General features: G+C 38.4%; 1 protein-coding gene across 1 annotated transcript; it reads left to right on the top strand.

The window, feature by feature from the left end:
- The first annotated feature begins 4,761 nt into the window (after window positions 1-4,761).
- LOC124741243 lies at window positions 4,762-6,980 on the top strand. Its single transcript, XM_047248725.1, has 3 exons — window positions 4,762-5,405; window positions 5,559-6,425; window positions 6,869-6,980. Exons 1-3 carry the CDS (start codon window positions 4,762-4,764, stop codon window positions 6,978-6,980), a joined length of 1,623 nt encoding a protein of 540 aa, XP_047104681.1.
- Window positions 6,981-17,039: the final 10,059 nt, after the last annotated feature.

The raw sequence follows: 17,039 nt of genomic DNA, 5'->3' as shown, positions 1-17,039 counted from the left end.
TCAAAACATAGACAGTAAGAAGAGCCAGTCTTCATGTACTTAAGTCGGCATTTTGCCTGTTGTATTCAATTCCGATGCAAATTCTGTGTTTCATTGTCAATAAGAAGGTCTGAGGGATACAGTAAACCTGAAGTGAAGCATCGGAATATATAACTAGTGTCACCGGAATGGTTCAAAACGTAGGCAATAGAAAGAGTCAGTCTTCTTGTACTTCACTCGGCATTGTGCCTTTTGTATTTAATTCCCATGCAATTTCTGTGATTCATCGTCAATAAGAAGGTCAGGGGGATAAAGTAAACCTGAAGTGAAGCATCGGAATCTATAACTAGTGTCACAGGAATGGTTCAAATCATAGACAGTAAGAAGAGTCAGTTTTCTTGTACTAAGTCGGCATTGTGCCTTTTGTATCTAATTCCGATGCAATTTCTGTGATTCATCGTCAATAAGAAGGTCGCAAAGATACAGTAAACCTGAAGTGAAGCATCGGAATCTATAACTAGTGTCACAGGAATGGTTCCATTCATAAACAGTAAGAAGAGGCAGTTTTTTTGTACTTAAGTCGGCATTGTGCCTTTTGTATTTAATTACGATGCAATTTCTGTGTTTCATCGTCATTAAGAAGGTGAAATGGATACAGTAAACCTAAAGTGAAGCATCGGAACTTCATAACTAGTGCCACAGGAATGGTTCAAACATCGATAGTAAGAAGAGTCAGTCTACTTGATCTTAAGTCGGCATTGTTCCTTTTGTATTTAATTCCTATGCAATTTCTGTGTTTCATCGTCAGTAAGTAGGTCCAAGGGATACAGTAAACCTGAAGTGAAGCATGGGAATCTATAACTAGTGTCACAGGAAAGGTTCAAAACATAGTCAGAAAGAAGTGTCAGTCTTCGTGTACTTAAGTCGGCATTGTGACTTTTGTATTTAATTCCGATGCAATTTCTGTGTTTCATCGTCAGTAAGATGGTCGGAGGGATGCAGTAAACCTGAAGTGTAGCATCGGAATCTATAACTAGTGTCACAGGAATGGTTCAAAACGTAAACAGTAAGAAAGTCAGTTTCTTGTACTTAGGTCGGCATTGTGCCTTTTGTATTTAATTCCGATGCAATTTCTGTGTTTCATCGTCAATAAGTGAAGCATCGGATTCTATAACTAGTGTCACAGGAATGGTACAAAACATAGACAGAAGGAAGAGTCAGTCTTCTTGTACTTAAGTCGGCATTGTGCTTTTGTATTTAATTCCGATGCAATTTCTGTGTTTTATCGTCAATAAGAAGGTCAGAGGGATACAGTAAACCTGAAGTGAAGCATCGGAATCTATAATTAGTGGCACAGGAATGGTTCAAAACATGAACAGTACGTAGAGTCAGTCTTCATGTACTTTAGTCGGCATTGTGCCTTTTGTATATAATTCCGATGCAATATCTGTGTTTCATCGTCAATAAGAAGCCGAGAGGGATACAGTAAACCTGAAGTGAAGCATCGGAATTTATAACTAGTGCCACAGGAATGGTTCAAAACATAGACAGTAAGAAGAGTCAGTCTTCTTGTACTTAAGTCGGCATTGTGCCTTTTGTATTTAATTCCGATGCAATTTTTGTGTTTGATCGTCAATAAGGAGGACCAAGGGATACAGTAAACCTGGAGTGAAGCATCGGAATCTATAACTAGTGTCACAGGAATGGTTCAAAGCATAGTCCGTAAGAAGAGTCAGTCTTCTTGTGCTTAAGTCGGCATTGTGTCAATTGTATTTAATTGCGATGCAATTTCTGTGTTTCATACTCAATAAGAAGGTCCAAGGGTTACAGTGAACCGGGAGTGAAGCATCGGAATCTATAACTAGTGTCACAGGAATGGTTCAAAACATAGTCAGTAAGAAGAGTCAGTCTTCTTGTACTTAAGTCGGTATTGTGCATTTGTATTTAATTCCGATGCAATTTCTTTGTTTCATCGTCAATAAGAAGTTCCAAAGGATACAGTAAACCTTGAGTGAAGCATCGGAATCAATAACTAGTGTCACAGGAATGAATCAAAGCATAGTCAGTAAGAATAGTCAGTCTTCTTGTACTTAAGTCGGCATTGTGCCTTTTGTATTTAATTCCGATGCAATTTCAATGTTTCATCGTCAACAAGAAGGTCCAAGGGATACAGTAAACCTGAAGGGAAGCATCTGAATCTATAACTAGTGTCACAGGATTGGTTCAAAACTTAGACCGTTAAAAGAGTCAGTCTTCTTGTACTTAAGCCGGCATTGTGCTTTTTCTATTTAATTCCGATGCAATTTCCGTGTTTCATCGTCAATAATAAGGTCCAAGGGATACAGTAAACCTGAAGTGAAGCATGGGAGTCTATAACTAGTGTCACAGGTAACGTTCAAAACATACTCAGAAAGAAGAGTCAGTCTTCGTGTACTTAAGTTGGCATTGTGAATTTTGTATTTAATTCCGATGCAATTTCTGTGTTTCATCGTCAATAAGAAGGTCAGAGGGATACAGTAATCCTGAAGTGAAGCATCGGAATCTAGAACTAGTGTCACAGGAATGGTTCAAATCATAGACAGTAGGAAGAGTGAGGCTTCTTGTACCTAAGTCGGCATTGTGCCTTTTCTATTTAATTCCGATGCAATTTCTGTGTTTCATCGTCAATAAGAAGGTCCAAGGGATACAGTAAACCTGAAGTGAAGCATCTGAATCTATAACTAGTGTCACAGGAATGGTTCAAATCATAGTCAGTAAGAAGAGTCAGTCTTCTTGTACCTAAGTCGGCATTGTGCCTTTTCTATTTATTTCCGATGCAATTTCTGTGTTTCATCGTCAATAAGAAGGTCCAAGGGATACAGTAAACCTGAAGTGAAGCAACGGAATCAATAACTAGTGTCACAGGAATGGTTCAAAACATAGTCAGTAAGAAGGGTCAGTCTTCTTGTACTTAAGTTGGCATTATGCCTTTTCAATTTAATTCCGATGCAATTTCTGTGTTTTATCGTCAATAAGATGTCCAAGGGGTACAGTAAACCTGTAGTGTAGCATCGGAATCTATAACTAGTGTCACAGGAATGGTTCAAAACATAGACAGACGGAAGAGTCTCTCTTCTTGTACTTAAGTCGGCATTGTGCCTTTTGTATTTAATTCCGATGCAATTTCTGTGTTTGATCGTCAATAAGGAGGTCCAAGGGATACAGTAAACCTGGAGTGAAGCATCGGAATCTATAAGTAGTTTCACAGGAATGGTTCAAATCTAAGTCAGTAAGAAGAGTCAGTCTGCTTGCACTCAAGTCGGCATTGGGTCTTTTGTATTTAACTCCGATGCTATTTATGTCTTTCATCTTCATTAAGAAGTTCCATGGGATACAGTAAACCTGAAGTGAAGCATCGGAATCTATAACTAGTGTCACAGGAATGGTTCAAAACATAGACAGTAGGAAGAGTCAGCCTTCTTGTACTTAAGTCGGCATTGTGCATTTTGTATTTAATTCCGATGCAACTTCTGTGTTTCATCGTCAATAAGAGGGTAAGAGGGATACAGTATACCTGAAGTGAAGCATCGGAATCTGTAACTAGTGTCACAGGAATGGTTCAAATCATAGTCAGTAAGAAGGGTCAATCTTCATGTACTTAAGTCGGCATTCCGATGCAATTTCTGTGTTTCATCATCAATAAGAAGGACCAAGGGATACAGTAAACCTGGAGTGAAACATCGGAATCTATAACTAGTGTCACAGGAATGAATCAAAACATAGTCAGTAAGGAGAGTCAGTCTTCTTGTATTTAAGTCGGCATTGTGCCTGTTGTATTTAATTCTGATGCAATTTCAATGTTTGATCGTCAACAATAAGGTCCAAGGGATACAGTAAACCTGAAGTGAAGCATCGGAATCTATAACTAGTGTCACAGGAATGGTTTAAAACAAAGACAGTAAGAAGAGACAGTCTTCATGTACTGAAGTCGGCATTGTGCCTTTTGTATTTAATTCCGATGCAATTTCTGCGTTTTATCGTCAATTAGAAGCTCAGAGGGATACAGTAAACCTGAAGTGAAGCATCGGAATCAATAAGTAGTTTCACAGGAATGGTTCAAAACATAGACAGTAAGAAGAGTCAATTTTCTAGTGCTTAAGTCGGCATTGTGCATTTTGTATTTAATTCCGATGCAATTTCTGTGTTTCATCGTCAATAAGACGGTCAGGGGGATACAGTAATCCAGAAGTGAAGCATCGGAATCTATAACTAGTGTCACAGGAATGGTTCAAACCATAGACAGTAAGAAGAGTCAGTCTTTTTGCACTTAAGTCTTCATTGTGCCTTTTGTATTTAACCCTGCTGTTCTGTTCGGGTCTATATGACCCGAAACGAATATGAACGTTATTTTACATTATGTAAATACCAATATATATTTATGAAACTTTGTGACTTTGTCTGAAAATGGATGAGCAGCATGTGTTTTAAAAGGTTTTAAAAAAGTTTAAGAAGTTTGGGCTTCAACTGTAATAGTTGCATATGTAATGTTCGGGTCATAATGACCCGACACAAATATGTTTAGTGTAACTCGTATTTATTTCTAAAATCTGGAAATGGCGAAAATTATTTTTGTTGTGTTGTGTGGGAATAGTGACTGCATCATTCCAACTTACTCTCAACAATCACCTAAAGCTCCATGCGTTCACAACAATGGGCTTGTTTGTTGCTTTCCCCAGGAAATAATAATTGGCAGTTCTCAATAATTGGAATGCTTTGTTTCTGCCCAGTTTGACTTGTGACACCATGGCGATGAGACCATTGAATGATCGTGAGTTGGAAGAAATAGTAAATGCCTCACCAGATGAAGGATCACTTTCTGAGTTTGAAGATCACATCAGCAATGCATCTGAAAGCGAGTGTTCCGATGACAGTTACGACAGTCCACAGCCCATACAAAATAGTGTAGAGACTTTTCTTTCTAAAAATGGGAATATAGAATGGCAGTTGCATCCACCAGCACAACATGGTCGCCTACCAGCTTCGAACATCATCAAGAGTACCCCAGGAGTTACCAGGTATGCAGTCAGCAGAATATCTGATGTAAAATGTTCATTTGAAGCAGTATTTCACACAGCGCTTCAAAATGAAATAATAGAGATGACAAATATTGAAGGGCAGCGAGTTTATGGTGAACAGTGGACAGATATTGATGGTTCTGTTTTCCATGCATACTTAGGACTCTTACTCCTAGCGGGTGTATATCGATCTCATGGGGAGTCTACAAAAAGTTTGTGGGATAAAGATACTGGGCGAAACATATTTCGAGCAACCATGTCTCATGAAACATTCTGTAAGATATCACGTGTCCTGCGATTTGACAAGAAATCTACTAGAGAGGAAAGACGACGTACTGACAAACTTGCCGCAATTCGTAGTATTTGGGAGAAGTGGGTAGAGGTCCTTCCTAAACTGTATAATCCAGGAGAAAATGTTACTGTTGACGAGCAGTTAGTAGCATTTAGAGGTCGCTGTCCATTCAAGCAGTATATCCCAAGTAAACCGGCAAAATATGGGATCAAAATATGGACCATGTGTGACAGCAAAACTTCATACGTACTGAAAGCCCAAATTTATACAGGAAAGGTGAGTGGAGCGGCACCAGAAAGAAATCAGGGAATGAGGGTGGTATCTGATCTCACTTCTGAGTTACGTGGTCAGAATATCACGTGTGACAACTTTTTTACGTCGTACAATTTGGGGCAGCTGCTTCTGAAAAGGAAATTGACTATGTTGGGAACTATACGGAAAAATAAGCCGGAGCTTCCACACAAAATGACCAACAAGGAGGTACACAGCTCTTCATTTTACTTCACAAATGACACTACTGTGGTTAATTATATTCCTAAGAGACACAAGAATGTTGTACTTATGAGCACTCTCCACCATGATGCGGAAATCAGTGACAGGGCTGATAAGAAGCCAAAAATGATTTTGGACTATAATTCAACCAAAGGTGCTGTAGACACGCTTGATCAGTTATTAGGTACATATACATGCAAACGAAAAAGTAATAGGTGGCCAATGATAGTTTTCTACAATATTCTTGATGTTTCTGCTTATAATGCATACGTTTTGTGGATTTCGGTTGACCCTAATTGGAATGCAAGCAAATTGACTAGAAGGAGAATATTCTTGGAGGAACTTGGAAAGTCACTGATAAAAGAACATATTGCATCAAGAACGCATTTCCCAAGAACAGAAGATTCTTTGAGAATGGTCACAAGCATCCAAAACCCGAATGATGTGGGTGGTGTGTCAGAATCGGTAACAACAAGAAAATCTACAAAACGTGCACGCTGTAAGTTCTGTCCATCAAGTAATGACAATAAAACAAACATGGTGTGTGGAAAATGTAGTAAACATATTTGCAAGAAACATGTAACCTACTTGTGTCCACAGTGCAAGCAGTAAGAAAAGAACTGTAGTATTTTATAAGATGATTGTATTGAAAATTCTGTTGTTTCAAATTTATGTGAATACTTGTGCCTAAACTACAATCAGTAAGAAGAGAGGATTCTAAAGTTGTAGTGCTTTCTATGTTGGAATGTAATAAAAAAACTGTAGTGTGTTCTGTACTGTAGTGTGCTCTAAGATGAATATCTGTAATGACAACTGTCTGTTGTTAGAAAATGTCAATACTTACGTCTAAACTGTCAACAATAAGAATAGAAGTATGGAAAAACTGTAGTGCTTTCTAAGTTGAATGCCTGTAATGGAAACTGTCTGTTGTTTCAAATTTATGTGCATATTTAAATGAAAAATATCCCTCAATAAAGTTGTATGCATTGTTATTATTATTATTATTACCATTATTATTATTATTATTATTATTATTATTATTACTAACAAGGTACTGGAATAGAACAACAATGTCGATAGCTAAAACTGTACCAAAATTTATGTTTCTAAAGCATTTTGATATGTCGGGTCATATTGACCCGAACAGTATATATGTCAAGTAAAAGTGAACAGAACAGCAGGGTTAAATCCGATGCTATATCTGTGTTTCATCGTCAATACGAAGGTCAGAGGGATACAATAAACCTGAAGTGAAGCACCGGAATCTATAACTAGTGTCACAGGAATGGTTCAAAACATAGACAGTAAGATGAGTCAGTCTTCTTGTACATAAGTCGGCATAGTGCATTTTGTATTTCATTCCGATCCAATATCTGTGTTTCTCCGTCATTAAGAAGGTCAGAGGGATACAGTAAACCTGAAGTGAAGCATCGGAATCTATAACTAGTGTCACAGAAATGGTTCAAAACATAGACAGTAAGAAGAGCCAGTCTTCTTGTACTTGAGTCGGCATTGTGCCTTTAGTATTTAATTCCGATGAAATTTCTGTGTTTCATCGTCAATAAGAAGGTCAGAGGGATACAGTAAACCTTAAGTGAAGCATCGGAAACTATAACTAGTGTCAGAGGAATGGTTCAAACCATAGACTGTAAGAAGAGTCAGTGTTCTTGTACTGAAGTCGGCATTGTGCGTTTTGTATTTATTTAAGATGCATTCCTGTGTTTCATCGTCAATAAGAAGGTCAGAGGGATACAGTATACTAGAAGTGAAGCATCGGAATCTATAACTAGTGTCACAGGAGTGGTTCAAAACATAGACAGTGAGAAGAGTCAGTCACCTTGTACTTAAGTTGGCATTGTGCCTTTTGTATAAAATGCCGATGCAATTTCTGTGTTTCATCGTCAATAAGAAGGTCAGCTCGGTACAGTAAACCTGAAGTGAAGCTTCGGAATCTATAACTAGTGTCACAGGAATGGTTCAAAACATAGGCAATAAGATGAGCCAGTCTTCTTGTACTTGAGTCGCCATTGTGCCTGTTGTATTCAAATCTGATGCAATTTCTGTATTTCATCGTCAATAAGAAGGACAGAGGGATACAGTAAACCTGAAGTGAAGCATCGGGATCTATAACTAGTGTCACAGGAATGGTTCAAAACATAGACAGTAAGAAGAGTCAGTCTTCTTGTACTTAAGTAGGCATTGTGTCTTTTCTATTTAATTCCGATGCAGTTTCTTTGTTTCATCGTCAATAAGAAGGGCAGATGGATACAGTAAACCTGAAGTGAAGCATAGGAATCTATAACTAGTGTCTCAGGAATGGTTCAAAACGTAGAGAGTAAGAAGAGACAGTCTTTTTTTACTTAAGTCGGCATTGTGCCTTTTGTATTAAATTCCGATGCAATTTCTGTGTTTCATCGTCAATAAGAAGATCACAGGGATACAGTCAACCTGAAGTGAAGCAACGGAATCTATAACTAGTGTCACAGGAATGGTTCAAAACAAAGACAGTAAGAAGAGCCAGTCTTAATGTACTTCAGTCGGCATTCAATTCCGATGCAAATTCTGTGTTTCATTGTCAATACGAAGGTCTGAGGGATACAGTAAACCTGAAGTGAAGCATCGGAATATATAACTAGTGTCACCGGAATGGTTCAAAACGTAGACAATAGAAAGAGGCAGTTTTATTGTACTTTAGTCGGCATTGTGCCTTTTGTATTTAATTACGATGCAATTTCTGTGTTTCATCGTCATTAAGAAGGTGAAATGGATACAGTAAACCTAAAGTGAAGCATCGGAACTTCATAACTAGTGCCACAGGAATGGTTCAAACATCGATAGTAAGAAGAGTCAGTCTACTTGATCTTCAGTCGGCATTGTTCCTTTTGTATTTAATTCCTATGCAATTTCTGTGTTTCATCGTCAGTAAGAAGGTCCAAGGGATACAGTAAACCTGAAGTGTAGCATCGGAATCTATAACTAGTGTCACAGGAATGGTTCAAAACGTAAACAGTAAGAAGAGTCAGTTTCTTGTACTTAGGTCGGCATTGTGCCTTTTGTATATAATTCCGATGCAATATCTGTGTTTCATCGTCAATAAGAAGCCAAGAGGGATACAGTAAACCTGAAGTGAAGCATCGGAATTTATAACTAGTGCCACAGGAATAGTTCAAAACATAGACAGTAAGAAGAGTCAGTCTTCTTGTACTTAAGTCGGCATTGTGCCTTTTGTATTTAATTCCGATGCAATTTCTGTGTTTGATCGTCAATAAGGAGGACCAAGGGATACAGTTAACCTGGAGTGAAGCATCGGAATCTATAACTAGTGTCACAGGAATGGTTCAAAGCATAGTCCGTAAGAAGAGTCAGTCTTCTTGTGCTTAAGTCGGCATTGTGTCATTTGTATTTAATTGCGATGCAATTTCTGTGTTTCACAGTCAATAAGAAGGTCCAAGGGTTACAGTGAACCGGGAGTGAAGCATCGGAATCTATAACTAGTGTCACAGGAATGGTTCAAAACATAGTCAGTAAGAAGAGTCAGTCTTCTTGTACTTAAGTCGGTATTGTGCATTTGTATTTAATTCCGATGCAATTTCTTTGTTTCATCGTCAAAAAGAAGGTCCAAAGGATACAGTAAACCTTGAGTGAAGCATCGGAATCTATAACTAGTGTCACAGGAATGAATCAAAACATAGTCAGTAAGAAGAGTCAGTCTTCTTGTACTTAAGTCGGCAGTGTGCCTTTTGTATTTAATTCCGATGCAATTTCAATGTTTCATCGTCAACAAGAAGGTCCAAGGGATACAGTAAACCTTAAGGGAAGCATCGGAATCTATGACTAGTGTCACAGGAATGGTTCAAAACTTACACCGTTGAAAGAGTCAGTCTTCTTGTACTTAAGTCGGCATTGTGCTTTTTCTATTTAATTCCGATGCAATTTCTGTGTTTCATCGTCAATAATAAGGTCCAAGGGATACAGTAAAGCTGGAGTGAAGCATCGGAATCTAGAACTAGTGTCACAGGAATGGTTCAAAGCACAGACAGTAGGAAGAGTCAGTATTCTTGTACTTAAGTCGGCACTGTGCTTTTTGTATTTCATTCCGATGCAATTTCTGTGTTTCATCGTCAATAAGAAGGTCAGAGGGATACATTAAACCTGAAATGAAGCATCGGATTCTATAACTACTGTCACAGGAATGGTTCGAAGCATAGAGAGTAAGAAGAGACAGTCTTTTTTTACTTAAGTCGGCATTGTTTCTTTTGTATTAAATTCCGATGCAATTTATGTGTTTCATCGTCAATAAGAAGAACAGAGGGATACAGTAAACCTGAAGTGAAGCATCGTAATTTATAACTATTGCCACAGGAATGGTTCAAAACATAGACAGTAAGAAGAGTCAGTCTTCTTGTACTTAAGTCGGCATTGTGCCTTTTCTATTTAATTCCGATGCAATTTCTGTGTTTCATCGTCATTAAGAAGGTCCAAGGGATACATGTAAACCTGGAGTGAAGCATCGGAATCTGTAAGTAGTGTCACAGGAATGGTTCAAATCTAAGTCACTAAGAAGAGTCAGTCTGCTTGCACTCAAGTCGGCATTGCGTCTTTTGTATTTAACTCCGATGCTATTCATGTCTTTCATCTTCATTAAGAAGTTCCAAGGGATACAGTAAACCTGAAGTGAAGCATCGGAATCTATAACTAGTGTCACAGGAATGGTTCAAAACATAGACAGTAGGAAGAGTCAGCCTTCTTGTACTTAAGTCGGCATTGTGCATTTTGTATTTAATTCCGATGCAACTCCTGTGTTTCATCGTCAATAAGAGGGTAAGAGGGATACAGTATACCTGAAGTGAAGCATCGGAATCTGTAACTAGTGTCACAGGAATGGTTCAAAACATAGTCAGTAAGAAGGGTCAATCTTCATGTACTTAAGTCGGCATTCCGATGCAATTTCTGTGTTTCATCGTCAATAAGAAGATCCAAGGGATACAGTAAACCTGGAGTGAAACATCGGAATCTATAACTAGTGTCACAGGAATGAATCAAAACATAGTCAGTAAGGAGAGTCAGTCTTCTTGTATTTAAGTCGGCATTGTGCCTGTGTATTTAATTCTGATGCAATTTCAATGTTTGATCGTCAACAAGAAGGTCCAAGGGATACAGTAAACCTGAAGTGAAGCATCGGAATCTATAACTAGTGTCACATGAATGGTTCAAAACATAGTCAGTATGAAGAGTCAGTCTTCTGTACTCAAGTCGGTATTGTGCATTTTGTATTTAATTCCGATGCAATTTATGTCTTTAATCGTCAATAAGAAGGTCCAAGGGATACAGTAAACCTGAAGTGAAGCATCGGAATCTATAACTAGTGTCACAGGAATGGTTCAAAACACAGACTGTAGGAAGAGTCAGTATTCTTGTACTTAAGTCGGCACTGTGCTTTTTGTATTTCATTCCGATGCAATTTCTCTGTTTCATCGTCAATAAGAAGGTCAGAGGGATACATTAAACCTGAAGTGAAGCATCGGATTCTATAACTACTGTCACAGGAATGGTTCAAAGCATAGAGAGTAAGAAGAGACAGTCTTTTTTTACTTAAGTCGGCATTGTTTCTTTTGTATTAAATTCCGATGCAATTTCTGTGTTTCATCGTCAATAAGAAGAACAGAGGGATACAGTAAACCTGAAGTGAAGCATCGGAATCTATTACTAGTGTCACAGGAACGGTTCAAAACATAGACAGTAAGAAGAGCCAGTCTTCTTGTACTTTAGTCGGCATTGTGCCTTTTGTATTTAATTCCGATGCAATTTCTGTGTTTCATCGTCAATAAGAAGGTCTGAGGGATACAGTAAACCTGAAGTGAAGCATCGGAATCTATAACTAGTGTCACAGGAATGGTTCAAAACATAGACAGTAAGAAGAGTCAGTTTTCTTGTACTTAAGTCGGGATTGTGCCTTTCTTGTTTAATTCCGATGCAATTTCTGGGATTCATCGTCAATAAGAAGGTCACAGGGATACAGTAAACCTGAGCTGAAGCATCGCAATCTATAACTAGTGTCACAGGAATGGTTCAAAACATAAACAGTAAGAAGAGTCAGTTTCTATGTACTTAAGTCGCGCATAGTGCCTTTTGTATTTAATTAAGATGCAATTATTGTGTTTCATTGTCAATAATAAGTTCAGAGGGATACAGTACACCTGAAGTGAAGCATCGGAATCTATAACTAGTGTCACAGGAATGGTTTAAAACAAAGACAGTAAGAAGAGTCAGTCTTCATGTACTGAGGTCGGCATTGTGCCTATTGTATATAATTCCGATGCAATTTCTGCGTTTCATCGTCAATACGAAGCTCAGAGGGATACAGTAAACCTGAAGTGAAGCATCGGAATCAATAAGTAGTGTCACAGGAATGGTTCAAAACATAGACAGTAAGAAGAGTCAGTTTTCTTGTGCTTAAGTCGGCATTGTGCCTTTTGTATTTAATTCCGATGCAATTTCTGTCTTTCATCGTCAATAAGACGGTCAGGGGGATACAGTAATCCTGAAGTGAAGCATCGGAATCTATAACTAGTGTCACAGGAATGGTTCAAAACTTAGACCGTTGAAAGAGTCAGTCTTCTTGTACTTAAGTCGGCATTGTGCTTTTTCTATTTAATTCCGATGCAATTTCTGTGTTTCATCGTCAATAATAAGGTCCAAGGGATACAGTAAAGCTGGAGTGAAGCATCGGAATCTAGAACTAGTGTCACAGGAATGGTTCAAAACACAGACAGTAGGAAGAGTCAGTATTCTTGTACAGAAGTCGGCACTGTGCTTTTTGTATTTCATTCCGATGCAATTTCTGTGTTTCATCGTCAATAAGAAGGTCAGAGGGATACATTAAACCTGAAGTGAAGCATCGGATTCTATAACTACTGTCACAGGAATGGTTCAAAGCATAGAGAGTAAGAAGGGACAGTCTTTTTTTACTTAAGTCGGCATTGTTTCTTTTGTATTAAATTCCGATGCAATTTCTGTGTTTCATCGTCAATAAGAAGAACAGAGGGATACAGTAAACCTGAAGTGAAGCATCGGAATTTATAACTAGTGCCACAGGAATGGTTCAAAACATAGACAGTAAGAAGAGTCAGTCTTCTTGTACTTAAGTCGGCATTGTGCCTTTTCTATTTAATTCCCATGCAATTTCTGTGTTTCATCGTTATTAAGAAGGTCCAGGGGATACAGTAAACCTGGAGTGAAGCATCGGAATCTGTAAGTAGTGTCACAGGAATGGTTCAAATCTAAGTCACTAAGAAGAGTCAGTCTGCTTGCACTCAAGTCGGCATTGCGTCTTTTGTATTTAACTCCGATGCTATTCATGTCTTTCATCTTCATTAAGAAGTTCCAAGGGATACAGTAAACCTGAAGTGAAGCATCGGAATCTATAACTAGTGTCACAGGAATGGTTCAAAACATAGACAGTAGGAAGAGTCAGCCTTCTTGTACTTAAGTCGGCATTGTGCATTTTGTATTTAATTCCGATGCAACTCCTGTGTTTCATCGTCAATAAGAGGGTAAGAGGGATACAGTATACCTGAAGTGAAGCATCGGAATCTGTAACTAGTGTCACAGGAATGGTTCAAAACATAGTGAGTAAGAAGGGTCAATCTTCATGTACTTAAGTCGGCATTCCGATGCAATTTCTGTGTTTCATCGTCAATAAGAAGATCCAAGGGATACAGTAAACCTGGAGTGAAACATCGGAATCTATAACTAGTGTCACAGGAATGAATCAAAACATAGTCAGTAAGGAGAAACAGTCTTCTTGTATTTAAGTCGGCATTGTGCCTGTTGTATTTAATTCTGATGCAATTTCAATGTTTGATCGTCAAGAAGAAGGTCCAAGGGATACAGTAAACCTGAAGTGAAGCATCGGAATTTATAACTAGTGTCACAGGAATGGTTCAAAACATAGTCAGTATGAAGAGTCAGTCTTCTGTGCTCAAGTCGGTATTGTGCATTTTGTATTTAATTCCGATGCAATTTATGTCTTTAATCGTCAATAAGAAGGTCCAAGGGATACAGTAAACCTGAAGTGAAGCATCGGAATCTATAACTAGTGTCACACGAACGGTTCAAAACACAGACAGTAGGAAGAGTCAGTATTCTTGTACTTAAGTCGGCACTGTGCATTTTGTATTTCATTCCGATGCAATTTCTGTGTTTCATCGTCAATAAGAAGGTCAGAGGGATACATTAAACCTGAAGTGAAGCATCGGATTCTATAACTACTGTCACAGGAATGGTTCAAAGCATAGAGAGTAAGAAGAGACAGTCTTTTTTTACTTAAGTCGGCATTGTTTCTTTTGTATTAAATTCCGATGCAATTTCTGTGTTTCATCGTCAATAAGAAGAACAGAGGGATACAGTAAACCTGAAGTGAAGCATCGGAATCTATTACTAGTGTCACAGGAACGGTTCAAAACATAGACAGTAAGAAGAGCCAGTCTTCTTGTACTTTAGTCGGCATTGTGCCTTTTGTATTTAATTCCGATGCAATTTCTGTGTTTCATCGTCAATAAGAAGGTCTGAGGGATACAGTAAACCTGAAGTGAAGCATCGGAATCTATAACTAGTGTCACAGAAACGGTTCAAAACATAGACAGTAAGAAGAGCCAGTCTTCTTGTACTTGAGTCGGCATTCTGCCTTTAGTATTTAATTCCGATGAATTTTCTGTGTTTGATCGTCATTTAGAAGGTCAGAGGGATACAGTAAACCTGAAGTGATGCATCGGAAACTATAAATAGTGTCAGAGGAATGGTTCAAACCATAGACAGTAAGAAGAGTCAGTGTTCTTGTACTGAAGTCGGCATTGTGCGTTTTGTATTTATTTAAGATGCAATTTCTGTGTTTCATCGTCAATAAGAAGGTCAGAGGGATACAGTAAACTAGCAGTGATGCATCGGAATCTATAACTAGTGTCACAGGAGTGGTTCAAAACATAGACAGTGAGAAGGGTCAGTCTTCTTGTACTTAAGTTGGCATTGTGCCTTTTGTATAGAATGCCGATGCAATTTCTGTGTTTCATCGTCAATAAGAAGGTCAGCTGGGTACAGTAAACCTAAAGTGAAGCTTCGGAATCTATAACTAGTGTCACACGAATGGTTCAAACCGTAGGCAATAAGATGAGCCAGTCTTCTTGTACTTGAGTCGCCATTGTGCATGTTGTATTCAATTCCGATGCAATTTCTGTGTTTCATCGTCAATAAGAAGGACAGAGGGATACAGTAAACCTGAAGTGAAGCATCGGGATCTATAACTAGTGTCTATAACTAGTGTCACAGGAATGGTTCAAAGCATAGACAGTAAGAAGAGTCAGTCTTCTTGTACTTAAGTCGGCATTGTGCCTTTTCTATTTATTTCCGATGCAGTTTCGGTGTTTCATCGTCAATAAGAAGGGCAGAGGGATACAGTAAACCTGAAGTGAAGCATAGGAATCTATAACTAGTGTCTCAGGAATGGTTCAAAACATAGAGAGTAAGAAGAGACAGTCTTTTTTTACTTAAGTCGGCATTGTGCCTTTTGTATTAAATTCCGATGCAATTTCTGTGTTTCATCGTCAATAAGAAGATCAGAGGGATACAGTCAACCTGAAGTGAAGCATGGGAATCTATAACTAGTGTCACAGGAATGGTTCAAAACATAGACAGTAAGAAAAGCCAGTCTTCATGTACTTGAGTCGGCATTGTGCCTGTTGTCTTCAATTCCGATGCAATTTCTGTGTTTCATCGTCAATAAGAAGGTCTGAGGGATACAGTAAACCTGAAGTGAATCATCGGAATCTATAAGTAGTGTCACCGGAATGGTTCAAAACGTAGACAATAGAAAGAGTCAGTCTTCTTGTACTTCACTCGGCATTGTGCCTTTTGTATTTAATTCCGATGCAATTTCTGTGTTTCATCGTCAATAAGAAGGTCAGGGGGATAAAGTAAACCTGACGTGAAGCATCGGAATCAATAACTAGTGTCACAGGAATGGTTCAAATCATAGACAGTAAGAAGACTCAGTTTTCTTGTACTAAGTCGGCATTGTGCCTTTTGTATCTAATTCCGATGCAATTTCTGTGATTCATCGTCAATAAGAAGGTCGCAGGGATACAGTAAACCTGAAGTGAAGCATCGAAATCTATAACTAGTGTCTCAGGAATGGTTCAAATCATAACAGTAAGAAGAGGCAGCTTTTTGTACGTAAGTAGCGCATTGTGCCTATTGTATTTAAATAAGATGCAATTTCTGTGTTTCATCGTCAATATTAAGGTCAGAGGGATACAGTACACCTGAAGTGAAGCATCGGAATCTATTACTAGTGTCACAGGTATCGTTCAAAACAAAGACAGTAAGAAGAGTCAGTCTTCTTGTACTTAAGTCGGCATTGTGCCTTTTGTATATAATTCCGATGCAATTTCTGTGATTCATTGTCAATATAAAAGGTCAGAGGGATACAGTAAACCTGAAGTGAAGCATAGGAATCTATAACTAGTGTCACAGGAATGGTTCAAAACATAGAGAGTTAGAAGAGACCGTCTCTTTTTACTTAAGTCGGAATTGTGCCTTTTGTATTAAATTCCGATCAATTTTCTGTGTTTGATCGTCAATAAGAAAGTCAGAGGGATACAGTAAAAATGAAGTGAAGCATAGGAATCTATAATAAGGTCAGCTGGGTACAGTAAACCTGATGTGAAGCTTTGGAATCTATAACTAGTGTCACAGGAATGGTACAAAGCATAGGCAATAAGAAGAGCCAGTCTTCTTGTACTTGAGTCGGCATTGTGCCTTTTGTATTTAATTCCGATGAAATTTCTGTGTTTAATCGTCAATAAGAAGGACAGAGGATACAGTAAACCTGAAGTGAAGCATCGGAATCTATAGCTAGTGTCACAGGAATGGTTCAAAACATAGACAGTAAGAAGAGTCAGTCTCCTTGTACTTAAGTCGGCATTGTGCCTTTAGTATTTAATTCCGATGGAGTTTCTGTGTTTCATCGCCAATAAGAAGGTCAGAGGGATACAGTAAAACTGGAGTGAAGCATCGGAATGAATAACTAGTGTCACTGGAATGGTTCAAATCATAGACAGTAAGAAGAGTCAGCCTTCTTGTACTTGAGTCGGCATTGTGCCTTTTGTATTCAATTCCGATGCAATTTCTGTTCTTCATCGTCAATAGGAAGGTCAGCTGGATACAGT

The sequence above is a fragment of the Schistocerca piceifrons genome, unplaced genomic scaffold, assembly GCF_021461385.2.
Source record: "Schistocerca piceifrons isolate TAMUIC-IGC-003096 unplaced genomic scaffold, iqSchPice1.1 HiC_scaffold_1908, whole genome shotgun sequence".
NCBI lineage: Eukaryota > Metazoa > Arthropoda > Insecta > Orthoptera > Acrididae > Schistocerca > Schistocerca piceifrons.
This window is presented reverse-complemented; position numbering and strand designations above follow the sequence as displayed.